Below are 15,956 nucleotides of genomic sequence, written 5' to 3'. Positions count from 1 at the left end.
TTATTCAAAAATAAAAACATCATCGCTTTCTTAAAATCACATAAAGCCATATTATAACATCGACTGAGATAAAGAATAAAATGAAATATTAAAATCACGATGTATCTCGCTGCATTGCGCGAGTACGCTTCTAGTTTATAAAAATCAATATATATTAAATTCACATAAACACATATTTATTATATCAAAAATTACATATTATTAATATTGTTATATTAAAAATTTTAATCACTTAAATAAAACTAATTTTGATCAATTTAATTAAATAAAATTGTTATAAAATTCTAAATGTTTTATGAAAATTTTCTTAAAAAACAAGTTATGTAAATATAACGTCTGATCAATAACCTCAGCAAGGTTTTCTAAAATAAAAACCTTCCAGACACATTATAGTGGTCTTTTTTTTAATTAATTGGTGTCTGGTGGTCAATTTGCATGTAACTCTACTAATCACAGAACTTTGGAGAACAGACATGAAAATTCTCGGTGGCTTTGGACTGATGATTTTTGAAGAAAATTCTCAAAGACCCAGATGTTATTAACAGTGAAGCTAATTTCACAAGATGCTAAATTTGTTCATTAATAGTTGTTATAAATTAGCATTAATTTAAAAGAGAATAACATGACCACATATATTGTTGGAAAACATATTAAATTCAGTTTCTAACCGATTTGATTGTAATAGTTATGTTACGTAATTAATAGAGATGGTAGTTTCGGATTCAAAATTCAACTGCAACAATTAATGTGTCGAATGGAACAATAATTGACACAATATATTTGGAGTGAATTATAGATTTGGTCACCGTGATTTGAGATTTTTACAAATTGATCTCTGAATTTGATTTATTACATAAAAGAGTTATGCTTTGCGCTTTTTCATGGTTTTGGTTCCTGGACCAAAACGGACATTCACATTGTCCATGAGTTATAAGCGTATTTATGTTATTTTAACATTTTCATCTATTTTACCGTTATTCAATTTTCCTTTTTTTTTCCTTTTTTTGTATATTCACCCTTCTCGTTAATAATCAAGAACATTATAAACAAATTTATACAAATTCATTCAAATTCGTTGAAACTTCACAGTAAAACGCTGTCTAGATAACGTTCATAGTGTTTATAAACGACTCAGAAGGTTGGGTTCTAGAGAGAAATAATCAAATGTTAGATTCTAGTAAAAAAGAAAGTTATAATAAAAAACGTAAAAAAAAATATCTTATTTTTGAATCAATCATAATAAAATGCGATAAGTATATGTTGCTTTCTAGAAATTAAGAATACTCCAAATAAATAATATGGAATATTTTGGGTCCCAATTCAATAATTATATCGAATGCATACTATAGTTATCCCTACATGTCAATTTATATATTTGGACACGTGTGAAACAACACCTAAGCCAACAAAAAAAAAACCCTCGAAACCTAGTCACGTGCAATGCACGTGATGAAACTTTGTGTTTTGATTTACGATGATTATAAGAATATGGACACGAAAAAAGTAACTGGTTAAAAGTTAATTTTATGTTGACTCCGTAGCCACGTTGTTATTTATACCATGCAACATGCCAAGTGGGATCAATCTCTTTTGATTGAAAATGGTTAGGTGTCAAAGGTCTCCATCCACTTGCCCACGTGTTCGGTGAAATATAATATTAAACTACGAGTTTAGTCCACGTGGTTTGTCGAATATAACATTTTTAGTCCTTGTATTTTAAAACTACAAGATAGCCATGGTGCTAGGATGGAATTGAAAGCATTTCCGCTGACTAAGATGATAGGTCGCTCCACTCGCTTAACGGCAGGAGGGCAACCAACTCGACCAACAGGAGAGGGAGATTGAAAGAAGCACACTTCTTCTGATCCTAGAAAACGTCCGAAAAAACCTGCTACGGAACTACCGAGCGAACTGTTGGAATAAAATATAAGCGGTTGAAGAACTGTAGTTACATATAGCTCTCAAAAGATACGTATACTTCACTCGTTGGGTTCGACCGTCAGTTTCAAATCTTGAACCAAAATTAATCGTTCAAATTCGATTTCTTCCTCTAGCGGTCGTTAAAAAAATTCGTTGAATGAGAGACATTTTCATCATTTTATTGATTTTTTTGTTTTGTAGCTAATCAAAATTGATTTTATAATCTTGTTTCTTGTGGGTTTTGATTGGTTAAAAGCTAAAAAATCGGTAAAAGAACGAAAATGTTACTTATTTTAACGGAATTTTTTAGTGGCTGTTAGAGAGAGGAACCAAATCTGCATGTTTTTGCAAACCACTTGATCACTTTGTAATTTCAAAACTATAAAAACAAAAAATTGTTAATCAATTATAATTTTTTAAATTATTTTTAACAAGACTTCTCAAGTCCTGCTTGCCATAAAAAAAAATGAGTAAAAGCAAGCGGAGCAAAATTTATAAAATAAAATAAAAAACTAAATGGAACCAATTCTTGTTCAAATTATTTTTAACAAGACTTCTCAAGTCCTGCTTGCCATAAAAAAAAATGAGTAAAAGCAAGCGGAGCAAAATTTATAAAATAAAATAAAAAACTAAATGGAACCAATTCTTGTTCAAATTATTTTTAACAAGACTTTAAATTAGCCAGTCTTTACTTCACTCGACCCAAGCAATGCCCAAAGAGTCCGACGCTTCTTGGTTGGATCAAGCCAAAACTTATTGTTGAAATTCCGACAACTTGTTCACTTCGTTCTATTATATAACGGATCAACCCTCATCAAGAACTCTCGCCAAATCACAAGTCTTCGTATTACGTTACGCCAGAATGCACAACCACCGTGGGCATTCTTCCTATGTCGGGGCCGTCCCTTGGCTTCGAAGCCTATCTCCACCATGACTTTTTTCTCCTAGCTCTAGCTGTCGAAATAAACCGCCTCTCCCACTGTCATAGTCAATTCATTTTTTCTTGGCCTCTTCATCAGTAGGGGTCTGGAATCTCACCCTCAAACCTTTTCTTTAAGATAAGAAAGAGCGTATCGCCTTTTCCTCTATCAACTACCATCGGAAACGTGAAAAGAGCCTATCTCTTACTCTTAAATCCAGTGAAGCTTAAGAGAGATACTGAAAAGACTAAGTGACCCGAGAAGCTCACCCTTTAGGTCCCTTTTCATAGACGAGAGCATGAGGATCGATTTAGTGCTTAAAGCCTTAAAAGCATCAATATGATTTCAGCTTCCCCTATACCCTATGAGATAGAAACTTTTGCCATTGAAGGTCCTCATAGCTTGCCCCTATGTTGAAAGCCTTTAGGTCCCTTTGCCTGATTGGTTTAAGCTTGACTCCAAAGATCAAAAGTATCATGAGGTATCATATTTAAATACAAGAAGGAATAGAAATCCCCTTGTAGCCCCGGGCTATCTGCAAAACAGGTGCTCACCCTGGAATTAGTTGGTTCGTATAGCGAGTTGAATATTCAGGTTAATAAAAAAAAATATATCTATACATTGTTAAACATGCAGGACAAACCTACCTGCTAATTTCGCTTCATACACATCAAAATCTTAACTTACTTTTTAAAATTATAATATATAATTTAATCTAATTCCGTTATAAATATGAAGAACACACTTGCCTACTAATTTTACTTCATACACATCAATATTAAAATTACTTTTTAATATTTTTAATGTATAATTTAATCTGATTCTGATATAAATACAGTAATTATAACAACAATCACGATCAATATTCTCTATTTCTATCGGCTGATTATACCGAAGCATCCTGGTACCTAGCCCCACCGGTATCACCAGACAGGGAGGGAGGTAGGTGAAGGAGGGAGCCATGACTGCTACTTTTTTTAAGGAGTTGCACGTTTTACAAATGGATAAAAAAATATTTAAAAATTAAAAAAAATGAAAATTTATAATTTACTCTATATTTTTATATAAATGATGGAAGCGAGGATTTCTACATTAACACGACAAACTCGATAAGAGTTGCGTATTGAAAAGAAAAATATATACAAAATTGTAAATCGCCATTAATATATTTCCAGCTCAAGAAAGCCTCCATCCATTTAAGAGATCCATTTGGGGAAAAAGAAAAATCAACAAAACCCCTTCTTCATGTGAAGTTCCTCCATCGTTTTCCACAGAAATCTCAAAGATTTCAACCCATTTTAGATACCACTCAAAGGCCCACAAAGTTTCTGGCCTTTTTCATGCAAATTTGATCATCTTCTTGAGCGACAAGTTGTAAAGATGATTGGATTACCAGAAAAGATGAACAGTTTTCTGAACAATAGATGGCTAGTGTTTGTGGCTTCGATGTGGGTTCAATCTTGCTCCGGGATTGGGTATCTGTACGGCAGCATATCTCCGGTGATCAAGAGCACCATGGGTTATAATCAAAGGCAGATTGCTATGTTGGGTGTGGCTAAAGATATCGGTGACGCTATTGGGTTCGTCGCCGGCAGTTTGTGTGAAGTTGCTCCCATTTGGGTGGTTCTCTTCATCGGAGTTGCTCAGAATTTCTTTGGTTATGGTCTTGTTTGGCTCACCGTCAATGGTACCTTGCCGGAGTTGCCTTTATGGGTTGTAAGTCTCTTTCTCTCTCTCTCTCTCTCTCTCTCTCTATATATATATATATATATATATATCTCTCTCTCTCTCTCTATATATATATATATATATATAAATATCTATATGAAGATGTGATCCAGATGTATCTACGGGAAAAGGAGAAGCTTTGATTCAGAGCTATGATACGAATCTCAAAGTCCCATGTAATTGGATAACAGATTTGCTTGTGAAATTCACCTTTGACTTTTCAAAGTCAAATGGAAAAGTTTGGAATTTCAAAATTGAGAACAATCGTTTTTGTTATAAATCCAAATTTTATAGAAAGAATGATATGTTAAGTAACAGTTCGAGCTTAAAAAAACCCATTTGCTAGATGCAAATGAAGTTTTAATCTAAAGCTTCAACGTTACTTGCAGCTATGTATTTGCATATTCGTCGGAACAAATGGCGAAACCTACTTCAACACCGGAGCTCTTGTTTCCGGTGTCCAGAATTTCCCCAAAAGCCGTGGTCCGGTGGTCGGAATCCTCAAGGGTTTTGCCGGTTTGAGTGGTGCTATATTGACACAAGTTTACACCATGTTCAATTTCCCCGATCAAGCCTCGATCATTTTCGTGGTGGCCGTTGGTCCAACAATCGTGATTTCCGCCTTAATGTTCATCGTTCGACCAGTTGGCGGCCATAAACAAGCTAAGCAATCCGATGGCATGAGTTTTTTAGCTCTTTATGGTGTTTGCCTCATTCTTGCTGCTTATCTTTTGGCTGTTCTGATCCTACAAGATCTGGTCGATTTGAATCAGACCATCCTCACCGTGCTCACAATCGGACTCATGATTCTTGTCTTGCTTCCTGTTGCAATTCCGATCACATTGGTGTTTTTCTCCCCCAAATCCGAGTATTCGACAGAAGAAAGCCTTCTTAGCGAGGATCAGAGGCAAGAATCGACTGAAAACGCAAAAACTGAAGTGATTTTGAGTGAAGTTGAAGACGAGACTCCTAATGGAGTCGAATCGCTTCCTGCCGATGAACGGGAAAAGAGAATCTCCCATTTGCAAGCTCGATTGGTGCAAGCAGCAGCCGATGGAGCGGTGAAGGTTAAGAAGAAGAAGGGTCCACGACGAGGGGAGGATTTTACGTTGATGCAGGCTTTGGTGAAGGCCGATTTCTTGCTCATGTTCTTTTCACTCGTTCTAGCCTCTGGTTCGGGTTTGACCATTATCGATAATCTTGGTCAAATGTGTGAATCTTTAGGCTACAAAAACCCTCATATCTTCGTTTCCATGATCAGCATTTGGAACTTTCTTGGTCGTGTCGGTGGCGGATATTTCTCCGAGCTTGTTGTAAGGTATGTTCACAGACCGTCATTGAGTGTCCTAATAGATTACTTAACAGGACTTTAAGTTTATATATATCAACAAATGTACATCACATACGACCTAACAAGTTTTATCGACAAAGTTAAACAACCTAGTATGACACAAGAAATATGGTTCTTACTGCCCTCGATACGTCGTTTTTGCCAACAGGAAATATGCATACCCAAGACCGGTGGCAATGGCTGCAGTTCAAGTACTTATGGCATGTTCGCTTTTCTATTACGCCATGGCCGGACCTGGGGCAATCTACGTTGTTTCGGTAGTAATGGGATCCTGTTATGGGGCGCACTGGGCGGTCGTGCCCTCTGCTGCCTCGGAGTTATTTGGGTTAAAGAGTTTTGGTGCACTCTACAACTTCCTTACGCTTGCTAGCCCGGCTGGCTCGCTAATCTTCTCGGGTGTCATTGCTAGCGGCATTTACGACTATGAAGCCAAGAAGCAGAGTACTCGAACCAATCACACGCTCACGGATGGCGAAGCACTCACTTGTTACGGCACCATTTGCTATTCCACCACTTGCGGGATTTTGTCGGGACTTTGTCTCATTGCCTTTATGTTGAGTATGACGGTCGTTTACAGGACTAAGAGAGTCTACACACAACTCTACGGGAACCAACGCACTTGATTGCGTCTCCAGGTCTTCAAAGATTCAACTTTTAAGACCTATGAAATGAAATTTACTCGATTCGTTTGGCTTGGTTTATTTAGTTCCCACAAAGATGGAGCTTTTTAGGACTAATGCTAAATGGTGGTGCCTTTCATTCTTTTGTAGACTAATAGATATTGTCTCTCATGATACAAATTGTATTTGTCTAAGGGACAATGTGTATCAACTTTTTCTCGTAATATATTGGATTCGTTTGATTTGGGACATTATCTGAATGGAATATACTGAATTTGTTGGATTTGATTCATGATATGTATCGTTGAGGTCCCTAAATCTTGTTTTTGTCGAGACCGAATTTTTCTAGAAATAACAAATTAGAATGTATGATTTGTGTGATAGGCGGGTATTTGCTTATTGGATTTTTAAAGATATATAGGGAGCGTTGGTTCGTCGGAATCTGGTGGAATTGGAATGGTCAATTCTGTTGACCAAATTTCATTCTAGCGTTTGGTTACCCATGCAATGGAATTGAATTCTAAAGATTCCATCATTTGAGGATTTCACCATTCCTTTCTAAAACTGATGGAATTGAAATCCATTTCATCGAAAAATGTGTAAATGACAAAATACCCTCGTGATGCTTCCAGTTTCATCATCGATTGATTACTTCTTCCTTCCAATTTCTGCTTATCGATTACTGCTTGCTTCCAAGAAAATGAAACATCATTGCAAGACGAAAACTACTTGTTTATTGATTACTGCTTGTTTCCCGATTACTGCTTGTTTCCCTATAACTGCTTGTTTCCCGATTACTGCTTGCTTCCCTATAAATGCTTGCTTATCAGTTACTGCTTGCTTCCCTATAAATGCTTGCTTATCGATTACTGCTTGCTTCCCGATTACTGCTTGCTTCCCGATAATTGCTTGCTTATCGATCACTGCTTGCTTATCAATTACTGCTTGTTGTCGATTAGTGCTTGCTTATTGATTACTGGATCTCCGATAAAACGGAAACACAGAAAGGAAGATAAAAAGAAGAAACCCTAGAAACAAAAGCCAAGAAATTTCACACCTGTCAATTACTGCTTGCTTATCGATGATTGGATCTTCGATAAAGAGAAAACACAGAAAGAAAGAGAAAAAGAAGAAACCCCATAAACAAAAGCCAAAAAAAATTACGAGAAGCAGGAATCTGGAACTGGAGTCCATGTAACCGAAAATATGAACGAGTTTGCTTCCATATCCAATTTTAAAAAAAATATCAAAGAAAGGGTATTTTAGTCCTTTTTCATCATTCCATTCCAATTCAGTTACAAACCAAACATGCAGATTCCAATTCAGTTACAAACCAAACATGCAGATTCCAATTCATCAAACAGATTGCATTCCAATTTTGCCAACAAAACACTTGGTCAAATCTGATAACATTCCATTCCAATTCCTTCCAGATTTCAATTCATTTGACATATTTCATTCCTTCAAAAATCATTTTGCGAACCAAACGCCCTCATAGTGTTTTTTAAATGGTGGATGTTTAGATCAACTTGTATACCTCAACTACTAACAATGAAATTGATCAAATGATCACAAATTACATACAACCTTGACTTACAAAAATATATAATAAAACAAATTTGACTATTTTTTACATACATCTAAGTGATCGCAATGATGTATAAACCTTTGAAATAATTTGCATAGAATGTTTTATATACATCTCGGTTAATCATTAATGTATGAATCGATATATGTACCCAAAAAAAAAATTGTACTTTGCGTGTCATGTTCTGATTGGTGCTAGACCCATGTCGTACTTGATCTTGAGGTCTCATGATGTTTATTCTAAACGCATGTATTGATGATGTTACACTTGTTTTAAATAGCTAAATTGTAAGTATGAAATGTTTTGTGACTTTTTATTAAAAGTTGTTCAATCAAAATTATGAACTCGATGAGCATAAATCTTATTATTTATGTATTTCACATGACCATGACAGAACAAACACACAACTACTATATTTAAGGGATATCAATGACGAGTTACTTCAGATATTCCAACGTACTTTATATCCTTCTTTTTTTTTTCATTTTCATTTACTTTTTTTATTATATTAACATACATAATCATATATTAAATAAATACATTTATAGAATATGTCTTTTTTTTTACAAATTATACCATTATAATTGTCTCATTAACATTTTCATAAGCTCAATATTGAATATTTTTGGATTTAATCATATTTGTAGATAACATAAATACATAATGAATTATTTTTTAAAACTTATTCTTAAAATCTTAAAACCATTTTTGTTCAGGTACAAACTTAGACCCATATTATTCTTTCATGAAGAGAACATATATGATGTAATCGAGGTGGATCTTAGGGGCCGTTTACCAAATGCTTACTCAGGTAAGTACTTACTAAGTCATATTTTCTTACCGGATGAATATGACAAGGACCAAAAATCTTACCTGGTAAGAGCGAAGGCACGGACCGAGAGTCTTACCGGGTAAGTGATGACGACGACTTTTTCCACAATTATCGTTTACCAGGTAAATTGTTACATACGATTTCGTTTTGGTAGACTAAAATCTTACCCGATTAGTAAGCGATAGAGTTGCATTTTACCGTTAAGCATTTACCGGGTAAGTGTTTAAGTAAACGTCTTACTTATGTATTTTTTGTTCAACAAAAAAGTTGGTAGAAGCATAGACCCATGTTCTATCGTGGAGAGAAATAATTGAATCAAGGTGAATGTACATGGCAATAAAGTTTTATATGTCATTGGATCACGTGGTTACTGAACTATCTATATCTATACATCATATTAAAAAAGAGGAGTTATAGTTATTATTGAATTTTTAAGAGGTGTTCATTTTTATGTTAAATGAACAAGTTTTAGAGCAACTTATAACGGCTTTCAAGAGTGCATTTATCTTGAAATTTCAAGAGTATAAGATTTTATGAATAGTCTACAACTTTTTTAAGCTATATGAAAACCAGCTTCTCACACCCACGATCCATGCATCCGAAGATAATAATAAGATCAAATTATTTTAATTATTTAAATTACAATTTATATCCTTATAATTAGTTAGTTGATTTATTTTATATCATTTACTTTTTTATTTTATATTTTTTTATCATATTAACATAAATAATTATATATGAACTAAAATAATTAAAAATACATTTTTTTATAATAATCGTCTCATCAATACCTTCAAAATAAACTCAGAATTGAATATTTTTAGACTTAATCCTATTATTAAATATCATATATTAAGTGAATTGTTTTTAACCTTATGTTTTACATCCTATATTTATTAATTTATTTCATTTTTCATTTTCCTTCCTTATCTATATTATATCTATCTATACTATATAATCTAATTTATTTAATACCTCTTATTTTTCATTTTACACTTTTATCATATTAACATAAATAATAGAACTAAAATACATTAAAAATTTATTATTTTACAAAATACATCATTATAATATTCTCATTAATACTTTCTAAATAAACCAGATATAGAATACTTTTGGATTTAATCATATTATTAAATATTATAAATACATAATGAATATTTTTTTAGAATTTATGTTTTAAATCCTATAGTTATTTATTTAATTTGTTTCATATTCTCTAATTTTTCATTTTACATGTTTATTTATTAATCTATTCTGAAACATGTTAAACTATTATTGTCAAAAAATAATAAATATAAAGTTTTGATAATTAATGCACAACTATTTAAAGTATTATATTAACAATCTTATCACACATTTCCTTAAATATAATAAACCCCTCATTTCTCTTTTTCTCCCTTCCACGATCCCTCATTTTTCTCCATCTCCTTCTCCCTCTCGATTCTCCTCCATTTCAACCACCTCCGCCTTTCCTCCAAAGAGCCCTAAGGGGGCATTTGGTTCGTAGAATGAAATTCGATGGAATTGAAATTTATCAAATGAATTTGACTTTGAGGGAATTTGATGGAATTTGACCATGTTTTTTGATTGCGTTTGGTTGGATGAAATTGGAATGGAATTCTTAATGGAATAGGATTTTTTTTGTTTCGTTCACGGAATTCAACAAGAAAATTACATAGATGACATTTTGAGAAAATCCTTTTTAGGATGGAAAGAACGCGAGAGAGAGAGAGAGGTCGAGCATACCAGATCGAGCAGAGTTAACGAGATCGAGCAGTTTTGAATAGGGATGACAAAAAAAATCCGAGACCGATGGTGAAAACCGCCGGGTTCGGGGACATCTTATAGGGGAAATGACGGGGATCAGGGACAAATTCGGGGATTTTAAGGCCTAGCCCGGCCTGATATGTGTATATATATTAATTTTATTTTTTATATATATATATATATACATACATACATACATACATACATACATACATACATATATATATATATATATATAATATCATTAAAAGAAAATAGTAACATTAAAATTTTAAAAACTTTTATCCACTTTATTTCAACAACCTAAATAAGGCTTACGAAAAAGTCTAATTTATTTGTCTAATTGTGAAATCCTGATTTTAGTTGTATGATGTTTGAAGTTCTGTTTAGTTTTATATTGTAATCTAATACATTTTTTTGTAATTGGTTCGATTATGTTTGAAACATTTAAACTTGCATCTTAAAAAAATTGTAATTTGCTTTTAGTTGTAAAAATTAACATATTGTAATTTTTTTAGATTTGTTTCGGGTTTCGGTTTCGAGTTCGGTTATAACCAATGGTGAACGGGAAAAAGATGATTTTTACCTTAACGGATTCCCCAATGGGAAGCGGGGAAACCGCGGGGACCCGATAAGATCCTCGACGGGATCGGGGATCGGTTTCGGGGATACCAATAACCGGCCCGAACCTGGCCCGTTACCATTCCTAGTTTTAAACGAGATCGAGCAAAGGAGATCGAGCATAGCAGAGCAGAGCAAATCAAGATATAACATCGATGAATTTGGATGAGGGCTAAGGAATTTGTAGGGATGGAATTTGAAATCCGTGGTATATGTGGTGAAATTGTGAAATCGGTGACTTAAGAAATTTATTGGAATTGGAAGGATTCCTTCACATCTTCTCTGTGAACCAAACATGATATTTGGAATTTGGTCAAAGATTCCAACATTCCAATTCCTTCCAATTCCACCAAATTCCATGAAACAAACACTCCATAATTATTCTCCCCACTCCCTTAACTTCATAGTCTCTCTCTAAATTGGATTGCTTATAACTGATACGTCCTTCAAATATGTCACTTACCCATCTTAAATCCATATCATGTATCAAATTTACACCCTCAAATCGTTATATGATATATCTCTTTTAATTGAAGAGTGCTCGAGCACTATCTCACTTAACTACATGAAAGATTTCATTTTCTTCTTTCGTTCTCTTTGATTATGATCCGTACAATGGTTTTAGTGAATTTTCGTTTTTGTAAAATTCTTTAAGACATTACATTGTGTATTGATCTTTTCTCAACTGGATCCTTGGGTTATCATGAAGTTTATTATGTGATTTGAAATCATTTTTTTCTTCTTCAGAAAGTTGGTTGGTTATGGGTACCAGAAAAGTTTTTGTGTTGATATAATTCATCCTTGACCCCAATAAAGAAACGAAATGCTCTCTGACACGGGAAATTCTCCACTTGCTGCTTCTCTCAAATATGAAAAGGGTTTTTTTTGGTTTGAAACCATATGGATCGATAGATTGGGGGAGAAAAGAGGGATACCTAACTGTAAAACGACAAGGTTAGAGGAAATCGTGTTGTATGTTGCTGTACAATGATGAACCAAATTTTAGAGTATCATCATTCCTATACATGTTAGAGGGTAAACTAAAGTCACATTGGTCTTTATTATTGTCATCCTTAATCAAAACCCCCTAATTTTACTATATGCGTTAATGTTGTTCTAGCTCGGTAATATATGATTCTCAAGAGAAGAGCAGAGATGATTTGTGCTCTTACGATGCCCAATATTGCGAGACACCATTTGTGTTCACTGCTTATCCATGACTAGCATAGCCAAATTAAACATATCTTTTTGTTTCATTTGTCAATTTTTATGTACTGATCAATATAGAGTATAACTCTAGTTATTTATCAAAACGATATTTTAATTCAAACATATGGATGAAAAAAGTACCGAAAGCAAAAGGGCAAAAGGGCAAAAGTGCTTGATCATCGTTTTATGGAAGACATTGATCAGGAACGGTCAAGAAAGGCAAAATAAGTAGCCGATTTTGGAGGCGATTCTTGTTGGCGCCTCGTCGGTCCGGTTGCCTGTAAGTTTTCGGTATATTTTCTCTGTTAATCAGTTTAGTTTATCCATATGATGAAATATATTTCTATCTACGTCGTCTTTGAATTTGTCTTTGTTCGGATGTTTGTTGGTTTCTGAAGATTGGCATTTTCTTTTCATAGAATTATAGGGTTTCAGAGTTCTTGTGACTTTGATTAACTTTTATATGTCATACTGTGCTTTTAAGATTTAACATGCATAGGTTCTTCCAGTTTTTGCTTGTTCAAATTTATATCAGCAGTAGCTTTTTGGGAATCCCTTGATACTATTTTAATTAATCTGTATCTGTTGAATCCATTGAGATAATTTTCTGATGTAAAGTTATTTTGACATATGATTTGCTTATGACAACAGATGAAGCTATCACAATTTGATTCAGATGAAATATGAATTGTTTCATGTCCCCTACTGTCTATAGGATGACATATGAATTGTTTGAATTTGTATGAGATCATTTGTTTGTGTGCTTCTTTTCGTGGCTTTATTCATGACCTTTTAACGAACTGTCTGGTTATTTATCACATTAACATTTGGAGACACTAGAAGGGATGTTGATTTATCAGTCCTTTTGCTTGCGATGAATTTGTTACCTTTTCTGATCACAAGTCATGGCGTATACGCTCTCACATGATGAATTTGTAGTTACGTTTCTAAATGTTGTATTCTCATTTGCTGTTCCATAAATGTTTTGTGTGATTTTTCCGCTTAGGGCATCAAAGCATGAACAATAGACGAGATGTTGATTTACTCTTATATTTGCATTTATTATTGTGGTCGTTATTTTTTACGTCTTTGGTTTGTGGTGCTAAATGCATGTCCTATTATTGCTCTCACGACAATATCTTTCTCACTTCACTTCAAAAACTTTCTTGTATCAGGGATTTAGGTCTTTTCTGGAGTTGCCTCTTCTTCCAAGAAACAATCTTGCTACTATGTGGCATTCTCAAAAGCAGAACCACAGAGCAAATCGTCATTAAATGTTCAGGAAGGCCCATCCTTAAACTCTATGACTGTGAAAAGCAGTGGAAACTTGAAAAGAGGTTGTGAAGAGTTAGTAGGTGCGATGAAATTTAAGACCTCTAATTTAGAGTCGGGATCTGTAAAGGCGATTGAACTGTGTTAAAGGGACATATAACTGAAAAGGCATCAATGGTTGATGGTAGTAATGCATATGCAAAGGCTAATTTAGGAGCTGAACAGGTGAATGTTCGTAGACATGGCAAGCTTAATAATAGCTTGACATATAGAAATTCACGATGGAAAGAAATTCTCAAAAACATGGATGAATGGAGTGTGGAGAAGGTTTCTAGGAATGAAGGTAGGGAGAGTGAGACACTGTATAGCTGTAGGAAGGATGCCGAGGAAATTGATGGTATGAGGAAAGATAAAGATGTGGAAATCTCGTCAATGATTACTATAAAAACAGACTGGAATCTTATAGGAACCAGTTACACGACGCTGATGAGCATTCCAGATTCAGATTTTCATGACTTTGATGATGACAAGACTGAAAAAGCATTTGGTGAAAATCAGATGTGGGCTGCTTATAATGACGATGATGATGGGCTGCCTTGATACCATGTGTTATCTCATGATGTCATATCTAGAAGAGCATTCGAAATACGAATCAATTGGTTGAATTCCTAGAGCAAAACTGAAGTAGGAGAGATTAATTGGGTTGCATAGGGTATCCTAAGACCCATAAAGATTTCAGCTTGGGCAAGCATATAGTCAATACCTCCCTTAACTGTTTCTCACACAAGATCCAATGTATGAAAAGCAACAAAGGGCTTATTCAAAATTTCCCAAGAAAAGGTGATGTTTGGGCCCTATATAGGAACTGGTCCCCTGACTGGAATGAGTTTACCCCCAATGATCTGATACATCAATATGACGTGGTGGTAATTGTTGGAGATTATATTGAGGAGGAGGGTGTAATGGTAGCACCATCAGGTAAAGTTGTTGGTTTCAAGTCTGTGTTTCGTCAACATTTGGATGTAACAGAAACTTGGATAATTCTTTGAGAAGAGAGTTCCGATTTTCTCTTCAGGTTCCTGTTTTTATGCTCACAGGTGACCGATTTCATAATTATCCCAAGGGTTGCTGGGAGCTTGTTCCTGCAGCACTGCCTTTGGAGCTTCTTCAGACCAGAATAGAACCGCGGATAAATGGATCCAAATGTATTCTAGAAGGAAGGTGGCAAGAGGCAGAAAACTTAAAGGGAAAGAAGTTGGAACTCAATCAACATGAAGTGCTCATTAGAAACTCAAAATTTTCGGATCGCATTCTCTGCAACCAGTGGACAGTTCAAAGAGCAAAAGTTTCTGGTAGATTAAGTTGTTTCAAGGTTACCTACTTATTCCTCCTTATATGAACTGTTTTTTTGTTTCCATTTTTGAGCTTATTGAAATTATGCATACTTAGAAGCAATAATTTTGGAAATAATCAAGATTTTTATTAACAACTGACAACTTCCTGTGTTTTGTCATCTGAGATTTATGCTGTCTCTCCAATGCTTGGTGTATTTTCTTACATCAAGCCATCTTCTGGTGTTTTTTCTCTTCTTTTCCAATGTATGCATTCTGCTTCAAATGCTGCTGCATGTTAACTGATTTGGACACAATAAAAAGGCGTGGTTCTTGTTTAAGTTTGTATTTCTAGTTCAACGTGTTTACATCTATGTCTTTTACTAGTATTCGAAGATCCACATAAATGTTACCTCCGAATTTTTCATAGACGTTTGTCTATGATGTTTATGAATGCAGCATTGAGTCACTAGTGATAGCAACTTTACATGGCTATCAAATCCTAAATCCTAGCCTTAGACGAAAATAAATCATGCGGCATGATTGATGGCTATACCACCGCTTTACCAATGCTATGACCCGCAATTCGAATCAGGGTGCTGACTGCTATTTTCTGAAGCGACCACGTTAACTGCTTAGGATATCTGTTGCCAATTAGATTACATGCCACAAGATTTCCTTTTCTGCAGAATCATCATTTGCTTATCTTTCCCATGCAAAAGTTGAAAGATACATGTGCTCCTGAGATTCATGGATGTGGAGATGCGAATGTTGGTGCATATGCATGCATAATT

The 15,956-nt window shown here is 34.4% G+C and overlaps 2 protein-coding genes across 3 annotated transcripts; both read left to right on the top strand.

Moving 5' to 3' along the window:
• Window positions 1–4,003: 4,003 nt before the first annotated feature.
• On the top strand, window positions 4,004–6,790 carry LOC112509543 (protein NUCLEAR FUSION DEFECTIVE 4-like). The gene is made up of 3 exons (XM_025114547.1): window positions 4,004–4,556; window positions 4,958–5,886; window positions 6,068–6,790. Exons 1-3 carry the CDS (start codon window positions 4,221–4,223, stop codon window positions 6,540–6,542), a joined length of 1,740 nt encoding a protein of 579 aa, XP_024970315.1. The 5' UTR covers window positions 4,004–4,220; the 3' UTR covers window positions 6,543–6,790.
• Window positions 6,791–12,764: 5,974 nt separating this feature from the next.
• LOC112510387 lies at window positions 12,765–15,372 on the top strand. Of its 2 annotated transcripts, none has more exons than XM_025115785.1 (2): window positions 12,765–12,839; window positions 13,735–15,372. In XM_025115785.1, the coding sequence occupies exon 2, from the start codon at window positions 14,006–14,008 to the stop codon at window positions 14,429–14,431; it is 426 nt and encodes a 141-aa protein (XP_024971553.1). In that variant the 5' UTR covers window positions 12,765–12,839; window positions 13,735–14,005; the 3' UTR covers window positions 14,432–15,372. The 2 variants fall into 2 exon arrangements, with proteins under 2 accessions (XP_024971553.1, XP_024971554.1); XM_025115786.1 differs by having other exon boundaries at window positions 12,822–12,850.
• Window positions 15,373–15,956: the final 584 nt, after the last annotated feature.

This window comes from Cynara cardunculus (assembly GCF_001531365.2).
Source record: "Cynara cardunculus var. scolymus isolate 2C chromosome LG 3, CcrdV1, whole genome shotgun sequence".
NCBI classification, from domain to species: Eukaryota; Viridiplantae; Streptophyta; class Magnoliopsida; order Asterales; family Asteraceae; genus Cynara; species Cynara cardunculus.
This window is presented reverse-complemented; position numbering and strand designations above follow the sequence as displayed.

Coding starts and splice junctions, on each gene's coding strand:
- LOC112509543 (XM_025114547.1), top strand. CDS start 4,221: ATGATTGGATTACCAGAAAAGATGAACAGTTTTCTGAACAATAGATGG. Junction 4,557..4,957: donor CGGAGTTGCCTTTATGGGTT/GTAAGTCTCTTT, acceptor CGTTACTTGCAG/CTATGTATTTGCATATTCGT. Junction 5,887..6,067: donor TTCTCCGAGCTTGTTGTAAG/GTATGTTCACAG, acceptor TTTTGCCAACAG/GAAATATGCATACCCAAGAC.
- LOC112510387 (XM_025115785.1), top strand. CDS start 14,006: ATGGTTGATGGTAGTAATGCATATGCAAAGGCTAATTTAGGAGCTGAA.